Below are 16089 nucleotides of genomic sequence, written 5' to 3' on the forward strand. Positions count from 1 at the left end.
ACTCAAAGGAAAGACACGGTTGACGTGTTGCTTAGAAACAGTGAGGATTCACCCTAACTTTTCTTCAAACATTTTGCTGTCTCGTGGGGAGGGCAATAGTGGAGGCTCGGTTACAGTGAGGCTGTTTCCAAGCAACAAGTTAACTGCAACTTTGATTGGTATCTTGTTGATGTATTAAGATGAAATATTAGAGAACACACACATGCACACACACACAGAATATTAGACATTCTGTACTCATAATAAGAGTGGGGTTAAAGCAAAAGGCATTTAAAAAGGATTATTCCTTCTGTCTAGCTATATTTCCCAACTGAGCATGTCTTTCCTTGTGAACTATGACATTCTGATTTCATTAACACTGCCTTACCTTTGCACCCATTTACTCCTCTACCTTTCCTCCTCTATGTAACAACAGCAGCAGGATGTTATGGTTTTGGTTCCTGGTGTTGGTGGGGATGGTTTCATAGAGACTCGCCTGCCACTGCAGTGATGACCTGACCACCGGTCATTACGATCAGACACAAACTTTGGTGAAAAACCCTTTTCACCCAAAACATGTTAGTGTGAGCGCTTGTCTGTGTGCGTGTTCCATATTTTGCAATTTGTTTTTAGAAGAGCATTAAGCCGACATGCAGCATGATTGAGACCCCATGATGTTAAAATGTCACGCTCTGACCTTATGTTCATCACTGTAATTATCTTTTTGTTTTCTGCTCATGTGTGTGTTATTTCTGCTTAAGCATGTTAAAGTGTTTGTGTGTAGGAAAAGTAAGGACAAAAAAACAAGATAAGAGAAACAACCCTAACCCTGTTTTTTTCATAAACTTGCTCTGGAGGTCTGTATCCCACATATACAGTGAATCACCCCTGCGGTGATGCGCTTCTTTGAAGCAAAACCCGAATTAAACTCTTAATTGGTTGTAAGGTGTTTCATTAGTGTTTGGAGGGGTTCCGTTTGAAACCCATGGCAGACACAACAGTTAATCAACCCTTAATCAGAAGCTTCTCATCTTTTGAAGATGTGAACCCCATAGTATGATAGTGTGTGTGTGTGTGTGCGTCTGCATGTGTGTTTGTGAGTGATTCATGTTCAGCCCCACTAATTAACTTCTTAGACTTGGAGTTTCCCATGGCATGCTCATGTTAATCATCTCACAATCACAAACGCAGAACTAGCCCCCACCGCCACCACCACCACCACCACTGTAGATATTAAAGGCATGCATATTCTGTTCAAGTGTCATTCTAGCAGATCAATGCTCTTTAGGGATATGAAAACACAGATCATGGTACTTGACCAGTTTTATTTGTCAAGAGGCTAAAATCAGACTGCAAAAAACGGCTTCATAACATCAGAAATAACACACACACAAGGACACCCGGAAAAGACAGGACTCACCAGTGAGCTCAATATCAAGAATAGAAATTGTGACAAGCAAGTGTATTTCTGATCCATTTAAGAGGATGAAGACAAGCTGTTGCCACTCACTGCTCCAGCGCTTGGCCCCAGCTCTGGGGTTAGGAGGGAAATGAGAATGTTAACAACCCCACCGAGCTGAGAGAAGAGCCATGCACTCACCAAGCACCTGTCTGCTGCTTCCAAGCTGGCCTGACCTGCTACCAGGGGGAGTGTGTTCATGATGATGCTTTCTTTTCCTTCTTTCATTCATTTCTTCCACATTAATTTACTTTGTTAGCTTTTTCTCTAATATCCAGTTTTGCTATTTCTGTTGGGCTTTTACTTTCAGTGCTTTACTTTTTCACCCTCTGGGGTATCAGTTTTGTTTATAAACTGCTTCTCTAACAGAAGCCACTGATTTGCTTTAACACACACTCACAGTTCCTTATTAGCCTGTGTGCTGGTGACTGCCACCAGAACCCCTGCTGTGGTCCATGCACTGACTGCATTTCCCACTGATGTGAGTTATTCCTTTCATCTCCTTCTTTATTACTGTGTGTAATGTGTATGTGTGTGTGTGCAGTATACAATGTGTGTAAGTCTGAAATAAACTAGAGCTTGACAGATGGTGTTAAATGGAAATATTTTAAGTCAAGCCATTCAGACCTGTTCAATGAACACCCACCACTGTACTGTATTGTTATGCATAACACATGTAAGTTCTACAACAGTCTGCCCTTTGTGCTATATAGATTTTGTAAGCCTATTCAGTTTTGATAGACATTCACAGAAAGGAACTTGAATGTATGCTCTTGTGGTTTATTGCATTGATATGTGTGCTAGGTTAATTTGCAGGTTCATTGCTAAGATTTGTCATTGACACCTTCCCTCAACATTCTAAGATCTTTTCCAGTCTCCCACTGGGGATTGTGACCTGGATCAAATTGGAACACAACTAAGACCCACACACGCATTCAGATGGTCACCTGTGTCCTGTACCAACGCTAGCCCTGCACGCGAGAGTGGCTGTAGCCCTTTGTGACTGGCTGAACCTTCATTTCTTCAGGCTCGTTCACACAAGTGGTGCTAGATGTGCAGCTTTGGATGGGAAGCGTTGCAAGTGTTTCCACTGCCCACACATGTGACCCTAACCAACCAAGACACCACTGTATATACGAGCTCTGAGTGCCATACTGTGGTTGTATTATTCCACCACTCACCTCATGACACCCACACTTCAGGCTAGATCACACAGGGCTGCAACCGAAAGGACATTGGCCCTGTAGAGCTTGGATATTGGCTTATAGAAGGAGTAGAGGCAGAGCAAGGTGTTCCAGTAGAGTACTGACCTGTTGAACTCCTCTCACACCTGCAAGAGAAGCCCAAGGGATTACATGAACACACTCAGAACACAGAAGGGATCACAATCAGAAAGGGTTTGAATCGCCATGAAAGACAAGGAATTTACTTTGGCAGGAAGGTGCATACATTAAACATATAGGAATCTTAAAACTGAAATATGTGATTTAACTATACAAAAGAAACAAAGTCTAGCTGAGGGGATTTAGAATAAAAAACAAAATGTAAAATATAAAGTAGACACATCTAAAAATACAAGAAATACAGATAGCACAAAAAATACAAATAGTGCAAATGATAATGTGACAAGGTGTCATTGGCGGAACTGTGAGAAGGACACTATGGATGAAATAGTAAAAGATGAACAGCTGAAGGGAATTGATGTGATTCCTCTTGAGTTTTGCATTTCCATAAACTCTCCCCTGTGTGTTTCTGAGATGGCATCAAAGAGTTGGCACGACTTGAAAGCCTGTGGGCACAGACAGGAGAGATGGGATGGACTGGGTGCTATGGATGTGTGCGTACACAATACATAAGTAAGCAAATATGTGATACATTGAGAATGTGTGTTTGATTATGTGTGTGCATGTGTGGATGTGTATTGGTTTGAGTGACTGTGTGTTAGGATCATTTCTCAAGTAAAGCACAGAGTCTTCGGATTCAAAGAAAGTACAATGGTTTAATGCTTGCCAGCAAGGAGACAAAGTTTGATCGCAATACAAAGTTTCTCTAACTCCCCAGTCTTCAGGTAGACCATTAATTGGTGAGAAGTCCCCTCCTCAGTATGTCAGATGTCAATATGATCGATCCCAGAGACAGAGTGCGCATGCACATGGAAACTTACAGAGTTCCCTGACCCTAGGCTTGACCATATGATTCACTCAACACAGATAAGGTTAACACATGTATTGCACCTCTAGTATGATAATGGTCAACCTAGGTCAGTTTGTCTACGTAAGCCTAGTGTCATCTATAGGTCATGTGAGGAGGGGGTTCTCTGCTGGCAAGGAATGCTAGCACCAGTATATATAACAGTAATATTACATCCTACATTTCTCCGACACTGTTTTGTGAAGTGTTTGGGTGGATGTCACCAATCAAGTGCATACAAGATACACTTTTAACCTGAGTGATCAACAGTACAAATACATCATAAAGAGCTAAAGTTGTTAGATGTGATAATTGATTAATGCCATGTTCTTGTTTTTAAGTCAAATGTTTGGTTAAACATTTCGAGTTTGAAATTCTGAACAGAGACTGCCACCCCCAACATATCATGTAACACTCAGATCATTGTCTTATTGTCCACCTCTAACTGAGGGACAGTCTGCTCCACTTAGTGGGAGTGTAAACCATAGAAATAACCACAGATGATGTCGTGCTATCTCCCACTCTCCTTGCAGGCTTGTTGTTATCACACCACCTCCGGCCTCTTTCTCCCTCTCCCTCCCTCTCAATCTCTCTCTCTACTTTCCTCTCGCCCATCTCCTCTCTCCTCCTTCTCCTCTTCCTCCACTCTGAATGCTAACAGATCGTAGATGTGTCCTAGGCCATTTATTCAAACTGCGGAGACGTGTTCTAGCAGCCAGACAGCAGCAGAGAAGCACCACACTCCTGTGACTCCAGGCCCTTCTAATCAAGCCTGCTAGGAGCCAGATGACATGTCTCTGTCAGTATATTGCTTGTCTTGTGAGACGGACCCTCACACCATAGACCCGAGTTTGAGTCCCGGCTCTGACAGTCTCTGTCTGACTGCTGAGATGCTGGGATGCACTTGATTTGACCTGTCACACAGGACTAGTGTATGTAGTGTTCAAAAGGTAACGTACTGAGTGATGGTCAGAAACAAAGACATTTGAGTATGTTATTTAGCATACGATACTGTATGTAACATGCACTATTGTGGTTGAGATGTTATTGTTGCTCTGTAGTTGGGAGATTATTTTTATTCCTTATGAGTGGTAACTGAAATGTGGTTACAGAACTTAACACTGTGTCTACCAAAATCTCTGACTGACCACCAAAATTGGGGTTCAAAATCAAATGTCATGATTGGCGTTATAGAACACAAACCTGGAATGGAAGGGTTTTTGAGAGACCTCAGAAAGTTCCTGGTTCCGCTTCTTTGCCATGTCAGTGTCGGACTGACAGCCTCATCTCAGACCTCCACAGGAGGCCAGGCCAGGCGGGAAGAGGAGTCGAGGGCGAGGGAATAGTGAGACAAAGAGGTGAGTAGTTGGGAAAAGTCTGGGGACGAAAGATTGACTAACCTTAAAAAAGGCCTGAACAGCAAGGGGGGTAAAAAACATAAAGGCATGAAAAGACATGAAAAATCACAGTCGGTCAAACACATACCAATTCTGACCATTAGAAAAGAGCTTAGCTAGTTAACATAGATTTAAATGTCATTTCATCCTGACATGAAGCAATCTCCTTGATGACCATTGTCATGATCCTCACTTTAAACAACACTCACTTGTTAATGTTTATGTCAGTGAGAAGGAGTGGCATCCTGTCATTACCTGTACTGCTCTGTATCTAAAGCCTTCACGCTGTGGGCCTGGGCTACTATAAATACAGCAAATCATCCACAAACACTTAGAGACTGAGGCATTGCTGTGACTCACTCACTAGCTTCCCTATTAATATCCAGGCTACGAGCCGCTCAGAAGAAACGGAATCGAGAGATCGAGAGCGGCCTTAGAAGTATGCCGAGAGGGTCCTCAATTCATTGCACTTTTCTGATTACAGAGCTGCTTCACTTCCTCCATTTCCCTTCTCCCCCCCTCAGGGCACACTGCTGATGTTGGGCATCAAACTCTGAGACGGCAGGAGAGCACTTTACCACTGGGGCAGCGCTGAATAGAATCCATCAGCCTGGAACAGTCTCTCTAAATATAACAATGAATGGGAATTAGAAACTAATGTGGAGCTATTCATTCACCAAATGAAAGCTCAAAGAGCATTATACACTACTGTACCTTGGAAAATGGAACCAACAGTTCCCAGAATTTAAGATGTGTGTTTCTAATGTCAAAGGGCCCAGTCTGGTCAGATAGGCTTCCAGCCCCATACTGAGTTCTCTTGGTGAACTTTATGAAATCCCTTTCAATTCCTCTGTGACACATTGTTGTTAATTGATTTTATTTCATCCAAAGAAACATATTTCAAACTAGCCTCTGTTATCTGGCTTATTAGTAAGAATGAACTGTTGGTTGGAGATTGAAGATGGAACTAAAGATTGATGACAAACTCATTGCTACGACAGACATGCTGTGACTTCTCTGTTTGACATGTCAAGGAAGCACAGATGCCTGGGAGATACAGGGGGAGGAGAGATGCAAGCACACATTTATACAAACACACACACACAAGTACACACACACTCAGGCAGCAATGACTAGATGCGGGGGTAGACGAGAAAGTAACTAGAAGACTTTATCATGTCTGTCAAATCAACACAGTAAGTAGCCAGGAGGATGAAAACACAGAATCTTAATCAGAACCACTCCTGACATTTAACAGACTCAGCATGGGAAAACGACATGAGGGAGAGCCAGGGAAGAAGGAGTAGAGGGAGGAATAAAGCAGGGATGAGTGACAACTCAGAGAAAATGAGGAAAGGTGAGCTGAAGATTGAAAGCTAGAATCGAATAAGAAAAGGTAGGTCAGAAATGAAATGGCTTAACACAGACTGAAGCTTTTTAATTTGGAAATAATGTCAGTACTGGTAGGCAAGGAGCAAACTCCAAACGCTGAATGGGCTCCGCCTGCATTAGCGTTATGTCTGGAACATGTGCCGTTTTAATTATGGTTACTGGAGGGCTGAAGTTACAAATAATGCCCCATTATTACATATAGCACCTTGCTTAGAGTAAACCTAGTTTGACTGTAATCCTTAACTCTTAGTCGGTAGCACCGAGGCAGGTTGACTTACCTACTTCACAAATCTCCTCTCCAATCTATCCCGTCAACGTTATTTCTGATCAATTACATTCTGTGATTAGTTGTGACAAGTAAGATCAAACAGAAATCTTACAGCTTTATCGGCTGGATTCTTTATTATCACTAAAGTGGCACTATACAGCAGGGAGGAAGATGAGAAGCAGAGGGGCTAAGGGATTGCTATGGCATATGTAGATATTGATGGATCAGGCAGGGTTTACAGGGGATAAAGCTCTCCTCCACCGCTCCAACACAATATTCATCTCATGTCATGTGACTGTGCTAGTGAGAATGCGACCACCTGTTTGGGCCTGGAGCTGTTTCGGTCTCACTTCCCAGTCCTTTACCAGGAGAAACATCACTCCCATGCCGAGACACAACCCAGCAGATTAGTTTTTGGTCATTTTATGTTGATAATATAAAGTTACGTTTGAAAGTAACACAGGATGTAATGATGCCAGGCACAGGTGTCAGAACAGTACACATTATTTAATTAATGATAATATGTTGCACATCCAGTAGAATAATATATTATGCAGAACTATTCAACGGGGCCTCATTGATGATGACAGCTGTATTCTGTTATGAACCTTGATGTACCATGAGACCATTGACAAGGACATGTATTTAGTAATGTAAATATAGGCAGGGCAGGCAGGTGTGTGCTGATTAACAGACTGGTGATGTCTAGTATGGATCTAACACTGTCTGTTTACCAAATCAATGAAGAGAAACATTATGCTGAATTACATTGATCCAATATAGTGATGAATGCTCCTATAACAGAGTTGATGTCTTCTTTTATGACCTGAGACAACAAACCCAGCTGGTTAGGGACTGCGTATGTGCTTGTAACAGAGATATACACACACACACACAAACACATCCGGACCGATGCACACACATACACACTCTTTGTGTGGATTCCAAGGGGCTTAGTGGTGGGTGCTTTGCTGCAGTGGTGAAAATTGGGCACATAGATTATCTGATATACTGGAAGACACAGACCAACAAATGAAAGCCCAGGGCAAATACTAAGACAAACAGAATGAGATAGAGGAGAGAGACCGAAGAGGAGAGTGAGAGAAGGGAAGCCAAAAGACAAGACAGAAGGCAGCTTATACAACAAAGACAGGACCCATAAAACAGTTAGAAAGCTAGAAAGAGGGATTTAAAAAAAGAAAGAAAATATCACGTCTATTATAGCATGGGGCATGTTTCTTTCTCTCTCAACCTCTTGCCGTCTTTTCAGTTGTAAATCTTTTGTTACTGTAATGTCTTCCTGAGTTGTGTTGACTCCCTCTTTATGTGTGTGTGTGTGTGTGTGCTTGTTGGTGTTGAAACTGGAGGGGTGCAACACACATAAACACATACCCAGGAGATGAGACTAAATGTATCATTAACCAACCCTTTAAGCACTAGTGACGAGAAAACCAATTCTGTCCAAAGTCATTTGGCCAACTGTATTTCACCCCAGTTGATTAGGGCCCCATTTCATCTCCCTTGGTTTAACTCTCTGTTTCTTCATGATATGGGCACCTCTCTCTGAAGCGACACAAGCAGATCCACATAGAAATAATGATCTCCAACATCAAAGTTACATTCAAACTACAATATATTATGATAAACCATAAAAAGTTTACAGATTTCTTTGCAGATTGCCAGATAAATAAAGCCAAACTTGTGTGTCGTTATGAGTGAAAGGGTGAGAATGTGCGTTCGTGTTTGTGTCGCTCATACTTGAAATGAAGGCCGATTGATCTCCTTCTTTTCCAAGACTGTGAGGTCCCTCCTGTCGGCTCTTTGATCAGGCCCATCAAAGCAAGCCATAACTTCATGAATACACACTTCCTCTCTTGTTTTGAAAGTCTTTGTGTCGCCCCAGTCTTGTTCATAGTCTCTCACTCTCCCTACAACCATTCATTAAAAAGCGGGCAGGAACCGAGCTTAATTGGCCACTCGTCCTGCACCAGTGAGAGCTCAGATGTCCACTGCCCCAAGTGATGGTGGGATGGAGACAGAGTTGGGGAGTTAACACAGGTTGGATGAGATGGAGATGGCGATAGAGTGTCAATAACTCTGTAGTTCCTTAAAAGGTTCATCCATTGGCATTTTAAAATGCAGTCAGCTTTTGTAATGAACCATGTCTCGTTGAATATTGCAATTTTACATGGAAAGTTGGGTAATGTCAATTCATGTACTGGAAAGCAACAGTACTATGAAAAAGAAAAAGGGAACTGAGATACAAGAGGGGGCACTGTGCTTCTGATTGTGCATCTGGTTGGAAGGATAGGAAGAGAGCAAAGAGGAAAGAAAGGAGAGGAGGGAGGGAGGAAGATGGAGATTTGGCTTGGAGCTCATTAAAAAAAGAAGCAAACTTGTTCTATCAAAGCTTTACAACTGACTCCAATTAAAACTGACTGAGCTTACAGAACTGAACACTCTCACCGTAAACATTGCATAGCCTTGTCTATGTATGTGTGCGTTTGTGCATGTGTGTGCGTTAATGTGTGGTGGGCGACGTATTGTAAGTATTTATACAGCAGCATGTATGTGTTTGTATTTATCATGTGTAGGAAGTGTACGCTTTCGTTGAGCAGTCTACCGAGGCTTGAGCAATATGTCAAACTGAAATAAGGAGCCACATACAGTACAGCGTGTAGACAATGGGGTATGAGTCACATGTTCTCCGTCAGTCTGAACAATAGAGACACAGCCCATCTTCGGTGATGTAGGGGTTAGAAAGATCTTAAATCAATACTCTGATGACATAATTCCTGGTGAGGAATGTGAGGTTGTTGATTGAGGGGAACCGAGATGGCTTCATTATCATACCGTCCAGCCTGGGCTCAGTTCATTAGATGGTGGTATTCCACATTTACTAGACAGATGAGATGCATGCTCCCCTTTAAGGGTTAAGGTTCACCTTAATCACTTGTAACTCTCACTTAGTCTTAACTATCTCTCGCTCTCTTTCTCTCTTTCTCTTTTCTCTTTCTCCCTCTTTCCCTCTCTCTCTCTCTCTCTCTCTCTTCATCTTCTAAAATAAATAAAAAGTGTCTCCCCGCCCCTACACCTCTATCTCTCTCAAATCCCCCTTTGCTCTCTTCCCAATTAGAGCTTTCCTCTAAGAGCACAGTCCAATTCTGATTTGCAGGTGTTCGCTTCGGTGTTCGTCACCATGGATACTGATTGTAACCCTTTCATGCATACACACAAACAATACTCATATTACACGCAGATGCACAAACACAGACGTAAACACCCAATACCTGGCCTGACGTCTCGGGTCACTGGGGAAAAAATGGTATAATAAAATGCAGATGTGTTCTCTTAAACCATCCGATCTATTCCTGCACAACAACAGAAAATTGCACCATCACGTATTTTCAGTCTTACGTGATATTAATAATGGATTATATTTTACACTGGACAACTAAAAAACCTTAAGTGAACTTTTCTACTTCATTCCCCTAAACATGAGAGGGGGGGTTCTTGATCTCAGAAGCAGTGTTAAACCTCTTTGAAGACAGAAGCACTTAGGGATCTGTTCTAGTGTCAGGATGACATGGACCCAGTTCTCCATGCCCTCACACAAATGGTCCTAACTGGGCTGTTAAACTGGGGCCTACATTTACCACAACTGAAATGCCAAAAAACAATAACCTGACAGCCACTTCAACTGCTATTTCAGCCTCTCTCTCTCTCTCTCTTTCCTTTTTTATCATATTCTCTCTATCTCTGTCTGTCTGACTCTCTCTATCTCTCTCCATCTATCTATCTATCTATCTATCTATCTATCTATCTCTTCAACCCTATCAACGCCTAACTGCTCTGTTGTGCCATGGTTACCATAGTGACTGCCAGGGCGGTTGATCACACTCCTCCAGCATGTGGCTTTATCAAGAACCAGAGGGGTGCTGTTTACATTAACAGAGTTGCTTTAGCAAGCATATTGCTACAGCTATTTATGGAACTCTGAATGAGGAGAGTGCGGAGCTGTCCGTGGTCCTTACGTGGATGTAGTGCTGAAAGGATAGTTGTAGAAGGCTCAAAGGTCTTCAAGAAGGGGGTAGACTAAAATGTAGTTCTGGCCAGGTGGGGATGGAACTAGTAGTCTGAATTTATGACTGTAGTCATGTATAGTATGGATATGCTATATATATATATATATATATATATATATATAATATACAGTATATATTTATTTTTTACTTTTCTGAGACTATAGTATGAATACATATGTCATATATAACATTACAACATTACTAGAACATTACTACTGGTGGCTAATAGCACACTGCATACCACCGTTAAAATTGCTTCTTCGGCCAAACCTTGCCCATCTTCTCAGCAGGACCATTCTGGCCGGCAGGCTGTTTATCACTGTCTTCTCATTGGTTTACTGAGGCCTGTGTGGGTGTGTTGCAGCTTCAGCAAGAGACACTCTAATGCATTTTAAGGTTACACTCTCCTATACAGGTCTCCCCTACCTGCTCCAGATGGCCTAGCAATATACTGTAACCCAATAGAGAAGCATTGATGACCAGTCCATCTACTCCATTGCGTACTGATGTCCTGAAATCTGACTGAAGAAGGACGCCCCAAATTACTTGGGAATGGCTCTGTGCAAAGTATAAAAATCAGTTTTATTCCAATAAGATTCAAAGGCATTTATTGTTCTTTGATATCTGGTTTTGTTTAACTTCTAAATCCCAAGGGATGGTGGTGACATGATACATCTTTCTTTGAAAGGATTTTCCTGAGCATGTAAACACAAATAGCATTGGGCCAATTTTCTTGAATTCAAACAAATAATGTATAGGGTATGAATTTAACGATAAACAATTAAGGTAAAACTGATTAAACTACAGAATCGCTTTGGCGCATTGAGACATTTGGGACCTTCCCACCGGTTTATATTCAACAATACCTTGTATAAAGGTCCCTGTATTAAATGGGATTGATCAGTGACACAATATTTGTTCTCAAGGCTAACCTAAACCGTGGGTCTTCTATGTTGGGAAAAACCCCGTGGAGTGTTTTACGCACGGAGAGCTTGGAGACGGAGATGAGTGCATGTGAACGAGTGTTCTGTCTCATTCGGGGGCGTACAAGTCAACACTTCAGCTGAACGGTGAGTTCCGACAGTTCGCAGTTCAACAGGTGCTCCGTTGTGTGGTAAGTTACGTCGATTCCTTTCATGATTCTTGTTATGGAATCATGTTTTTAAGTTGTTTTTATTTTTATTATTAACTATTTCTTTTATATTATGACAAAACAGCATTTAGCCCGAAGAGCGTAAAAGTCGATTTTTTAATACAACTCCACAATTTACAGTTAGGTTGCGGCAAATATCTGCCCTCATCGACATGTGTTTGTTAAATTATAATATTATTAAATATATACAATGCAATACTGTATGTTCGAATTTTAATTTACGATTCAGTTTGCCTACCGTGGCACGGTTGCGCGCCCTAGTCTTTAGTACTGGAATGAGACAACTCTCAATTGTGGTCTAGTTGTCTCATTAGTTTTTACAACTGTTTCGCATGTTAATTGGCATTTATGTTTACCATAACAAGAAGGGAAATTCAAACTGCCTTGCAGACCGAAACCGTTTTTTCTTCGTTTGGATAAGCAGGCATGGAAGCAACAGGCTGCTGGCACTTTAGGCTTATGAACCTTTGATGAGACGTTGTTTTGGTTGATGTACAATTTTGAGGAATCTTTTGTATACTTCAATAAGGAGGCTCAGTCCTTAGAGAGGAAGGACACCCGTGCCGTGACATTTAAGAAGAGAGGGCCGCTGTTGCGTCTGAAGTCAATGGGCCAACATAGCTTCATATCCTATTATCGATCGAGCTAAACTGGTCTGAAACCCCTGACAGGTGAAAATAGATTTCTATTCTACAATTAAATGTAATTAGATGTCAGTCGTACATCTTCCATGTTTTACATGGAACAAATCAATAATGTCTCAGTGCTCTAATCCCCTGTGCGTGTGCGTGTGTGTGTGTGCAGCTTTTTGAGTTTCCTGTAGAGGCATGTGGCTCCTAGAAAAGCTCCGCGGCTCGATAGATGGCAATGGATCTCAATCTTCCTCAAGCGGGAACAACAGACAGAACCAGACAACCCCAGTCTCGGTCTACAGCAACATCCTCACCCCAGACAAGATCCCTGACTTCTTCATTCCCCCCAAATTGATCTGCTGCCCCCCCGAGGCTGAGTCTCTCACTCCGGAGCCCCAGCCTCGCTCCTCCCTGCGCTCCTCTGCTTCAGACCACGCCATCTGCAGCCAGACGCCCGGCCGGAGCAGCAAGAACCCTGGCAGCCCCCGCCTGCTCTCTCGCCTGGCAGGGGACACACGCAGCCTCCTGAAGTCTGCCAACCGCCACATCATCCAGATTGAGAGTGCGGACGACCCCGCGACAGACACGGGAGACGGAGGTGACCCCAACACCAACGCAGACCCTCAGTCCCAGACAGCGATGTCTCTGCCGTACGTCCCCAAGGCCCAGACGTCCTACGGCTTCTCCACCCTGGTGGAGTCTCCCCACACCCGCCGCAAGGAATCCCTCTTCCACAGCGACCCCAACAGCCCCCTCACCTCCCCCAACCTTCAGAGAAGCACCCAGGGGGGGAACCACCTGGCCCCTGCAGACACCAACCCATACCGTTACTTCAGCGGGGGGGAGAGTGACACCTGCTCCTCGGCAGAGTCCTCCCCCTTCACCTCCCCTCTCCTCTCCCGCTCTGCCTCACTACTACGCTCCATCACCCAGGAGACTCAAGCTAAGGTAGGGGCTCTTGAATACCTGTGTGCCAATTGCTCTCTCTCTCTCTCTCTCTCTCCATGTCAAATCAAGAACGTTCCTAAGCATATTTTCTCCCTGCTGCCTTTTCTCTGCCAGGTGTCTCGTGCCAAGCGCACCCTGGCACGGCACAGCTCCCTCTCCACGGATGATTGCAGCTCAGCGGACAACAGCCCCAACCTGCAACGCCGGCGCCTGCGCTGCCCGCCCTCCCCTGCCTTCTGCAAGGGCCGCAAGGGCGGGGCCAGCGGCGCCGGGGGGGCGTCCGACCTCCAGCAGCGGGAGCACACTGTCAACCTCCACAAGGGCGGAACCCTGCGGCTCAGCACGCATTACGACGCCGACGCGTCCCGGCTGAGGGTGCGAGTGCTGGCGGCCGAGGACCTGTACGACCGCCAGACGGACGTGAAGAGCATCAACTGCTGCGTGTCGCTGTACCTGAACCCTGGCAAGCTGCAGAAGCAGAGGAGCACCATCATCAAGAACAGCAGGAACCCCGTGTTCAACGAGGACTTCTTCTTCGACGCCGTGCCTCAGGCCCAGGTCAAGAACTTGGCCATGAAAATGAAGGTGGTGAACAAGGGCACCAGCCTGAAGAGGAACGTGTTGCTGGGGGAGCGGGAGGTGATGCTCAGGGAGCTGCTGCCAGGCTGCTAGGACCTCCGCCGTCGCTTCCCATGCGTATAGCTTCACACACCCATACGCATGCACAAGCACACTTGCATGCATGCATGCCAACACACACACTGTTCGACTCCTCTTCTCATCACTAGATATTGACAGAGACAGGATAGGTGAATGACATGGGACTCAGCTATGGCTCAGACTCACAGTACAGTATACACGCTGACCTCAGGTTAACGTTCAGAGGATATCCTCACCCAAGTCATTATTCAAACAAAAACAAGCTGACGAGAAATGTTCAGTTGCACATATTACTGATTCATGTTATGTCTCTCAATAGTGGGCTTTATAGAATTCCATCCAAATCTGACTTCACAGCAGTACAATACTAAGCTCTCTCACACACACACACACACACACAGCCTTGTGTGGCCTGCAGATATAAGCCTATCCAGCTCTTGGTGAATATTGTGATGTAACTGAGTTCCATATCAGTGATAATGAGCTGTGATGCTCTGTTTACAGTCAGGTTTTGTAATGATTATGTGCTTTTACAAGATGTACCTTTGCATGCACAAGCAGTGTTTGTGGAGTGTGATGGATTATTTGGGAGGTGCCAAAGTGATACCGTATGTTTGGCTTTGTTTTCTATGAATCATATGTCACATGAAGATGATTGATGTTTGTGACTTGTTTACCACCGGCCAAATGGTGAATTAAAAATCTGTAACAAAACCGTTTCTTTCCAAGCTAATGGGTACAGTGAAGTTGTCAACGTTCATATATTTTATTTTTATCCTCCATAGCAATTTATCTGAGCTGTAAAGTTTGCTCACAGCTTTTAGTGATGTGCCTTTAAAACCTAAAGGTCTGCTAAAGTTCTGACAAGGCGAGACCATTCGCATAATCACACGTCTGTAAGTCATCGCCCATATAACAATTATTTTGAGGTAACTGCACAGGAAGTGTAATTCCCTGGGTTGTAGAGACCGTCTCTTTGTTTTCAAAGTACCATTAAAATTGTACAGCCTCACTCTCTTTTCAAGCCTGTCTGTCTCCTCTGGGAATGAGACAAGTAGGGGGTATTAAAAGCTGATAGCTGAATGAGCTGACTATCATTACACCTCTCTGAAAGAAAGATTACGCAAGGACAGACAAGGCTTGGCTTGAACTCAAACAAATTACAATCTCAGTGTCACTCATTCTCTTGCTCTCTGTGGAAAAAAGCCTTTGTTGGAACAGAGAAAGCCTTTATTGAGATTGATATTGTTGGTTAGAGCTGCTAATTTTCGGATCAGTTTCTGATGTGCATTTCTGCTGACCAGTGAGGCTATGATTTCCGAAAAACTCAATTGTTCGGCATTTTCAATGGCCTTGATACACTATGCACAAATAGGCCTACACGCACTGTCTCTCACTAAAATGATCTCGCTACTCAAAGATGCTTACAAAATAATTCGAAAGTGCTTTGAAATTAAGCTTCCATCCATGAAGGAGGGTAAGCTCAGTGGTTAGAGCATTTGACTCCAGACCAGTAGGTTTCATTTTCCCCAGTGCTGTAAATCGCTTAGATAAAAGCGTCTTTGAATGCAATTTTCTTTTTACTCACCGTAGCCTGTACTGCCCCCTATTGATAAAGGGTAAGAAAGACAGTATCGGTGTCAAATGGGAGATTTCCCAGTTACGTGTGGTCTCGTTCTCTTTCTGACAGAAACGTAGACGCACACATGCACCCCAAATCTCCAATACATGCTTATTTGATTACGTATTAATACACTAACGGTGGTTAGATAGATACATCGTTCGTAAATTGAATTTGAGTCATCCCCATACATTTTACCAGCTGATCCCCATTCGTGTTGTGTCTACGCTGTTCCTGGGAATTGTAGTTTAATTAGGTTTACGTTGAAGGGGACGCATTTTCTTAAAAACTACACATTCCACATA

General features: G+C 43.5%; 1 protein-coding gene across 1 annotated transcript; it reads left to right on the plus strand.

Moving 5' to 3' along the window:
* The first annotated feature begins 12750 nt into the window (after positions 1-12750).
* Positions 12751-14175, plus strand: LOC124472331 (C2 calcium-dependent domain-containing protein 4C). Its single transcript, XM_047027106.1, has 2 exons — positions 12751-13503; positions 13618-14175. Exons 1-2 carry the CDS (start codon positions 12751-12753, stop codon positions 14173-14175), a joined length of 1311 nt encoding a protein of 436 aa, XP_046883062.1.
* The last annotated feature ends 1914 nt before the right edge of the window (positions 14176-16089 follow it).

Source organism: Hypomesus transpacificus, chromosome 10 (genome assembly GCF_021917145.1).
Source record: "Hypomesus transpacificus isolate Combined female chromosome 10, fHypTra1, whole genome shotgun sequence".
Classification (NCBI taxonomy): Eukaryota; Metazoa; Chordata; class Actinopteri; order Osmeriformes; family Osmeridae; genus Hypomesus; species Hypomesus transpacificus.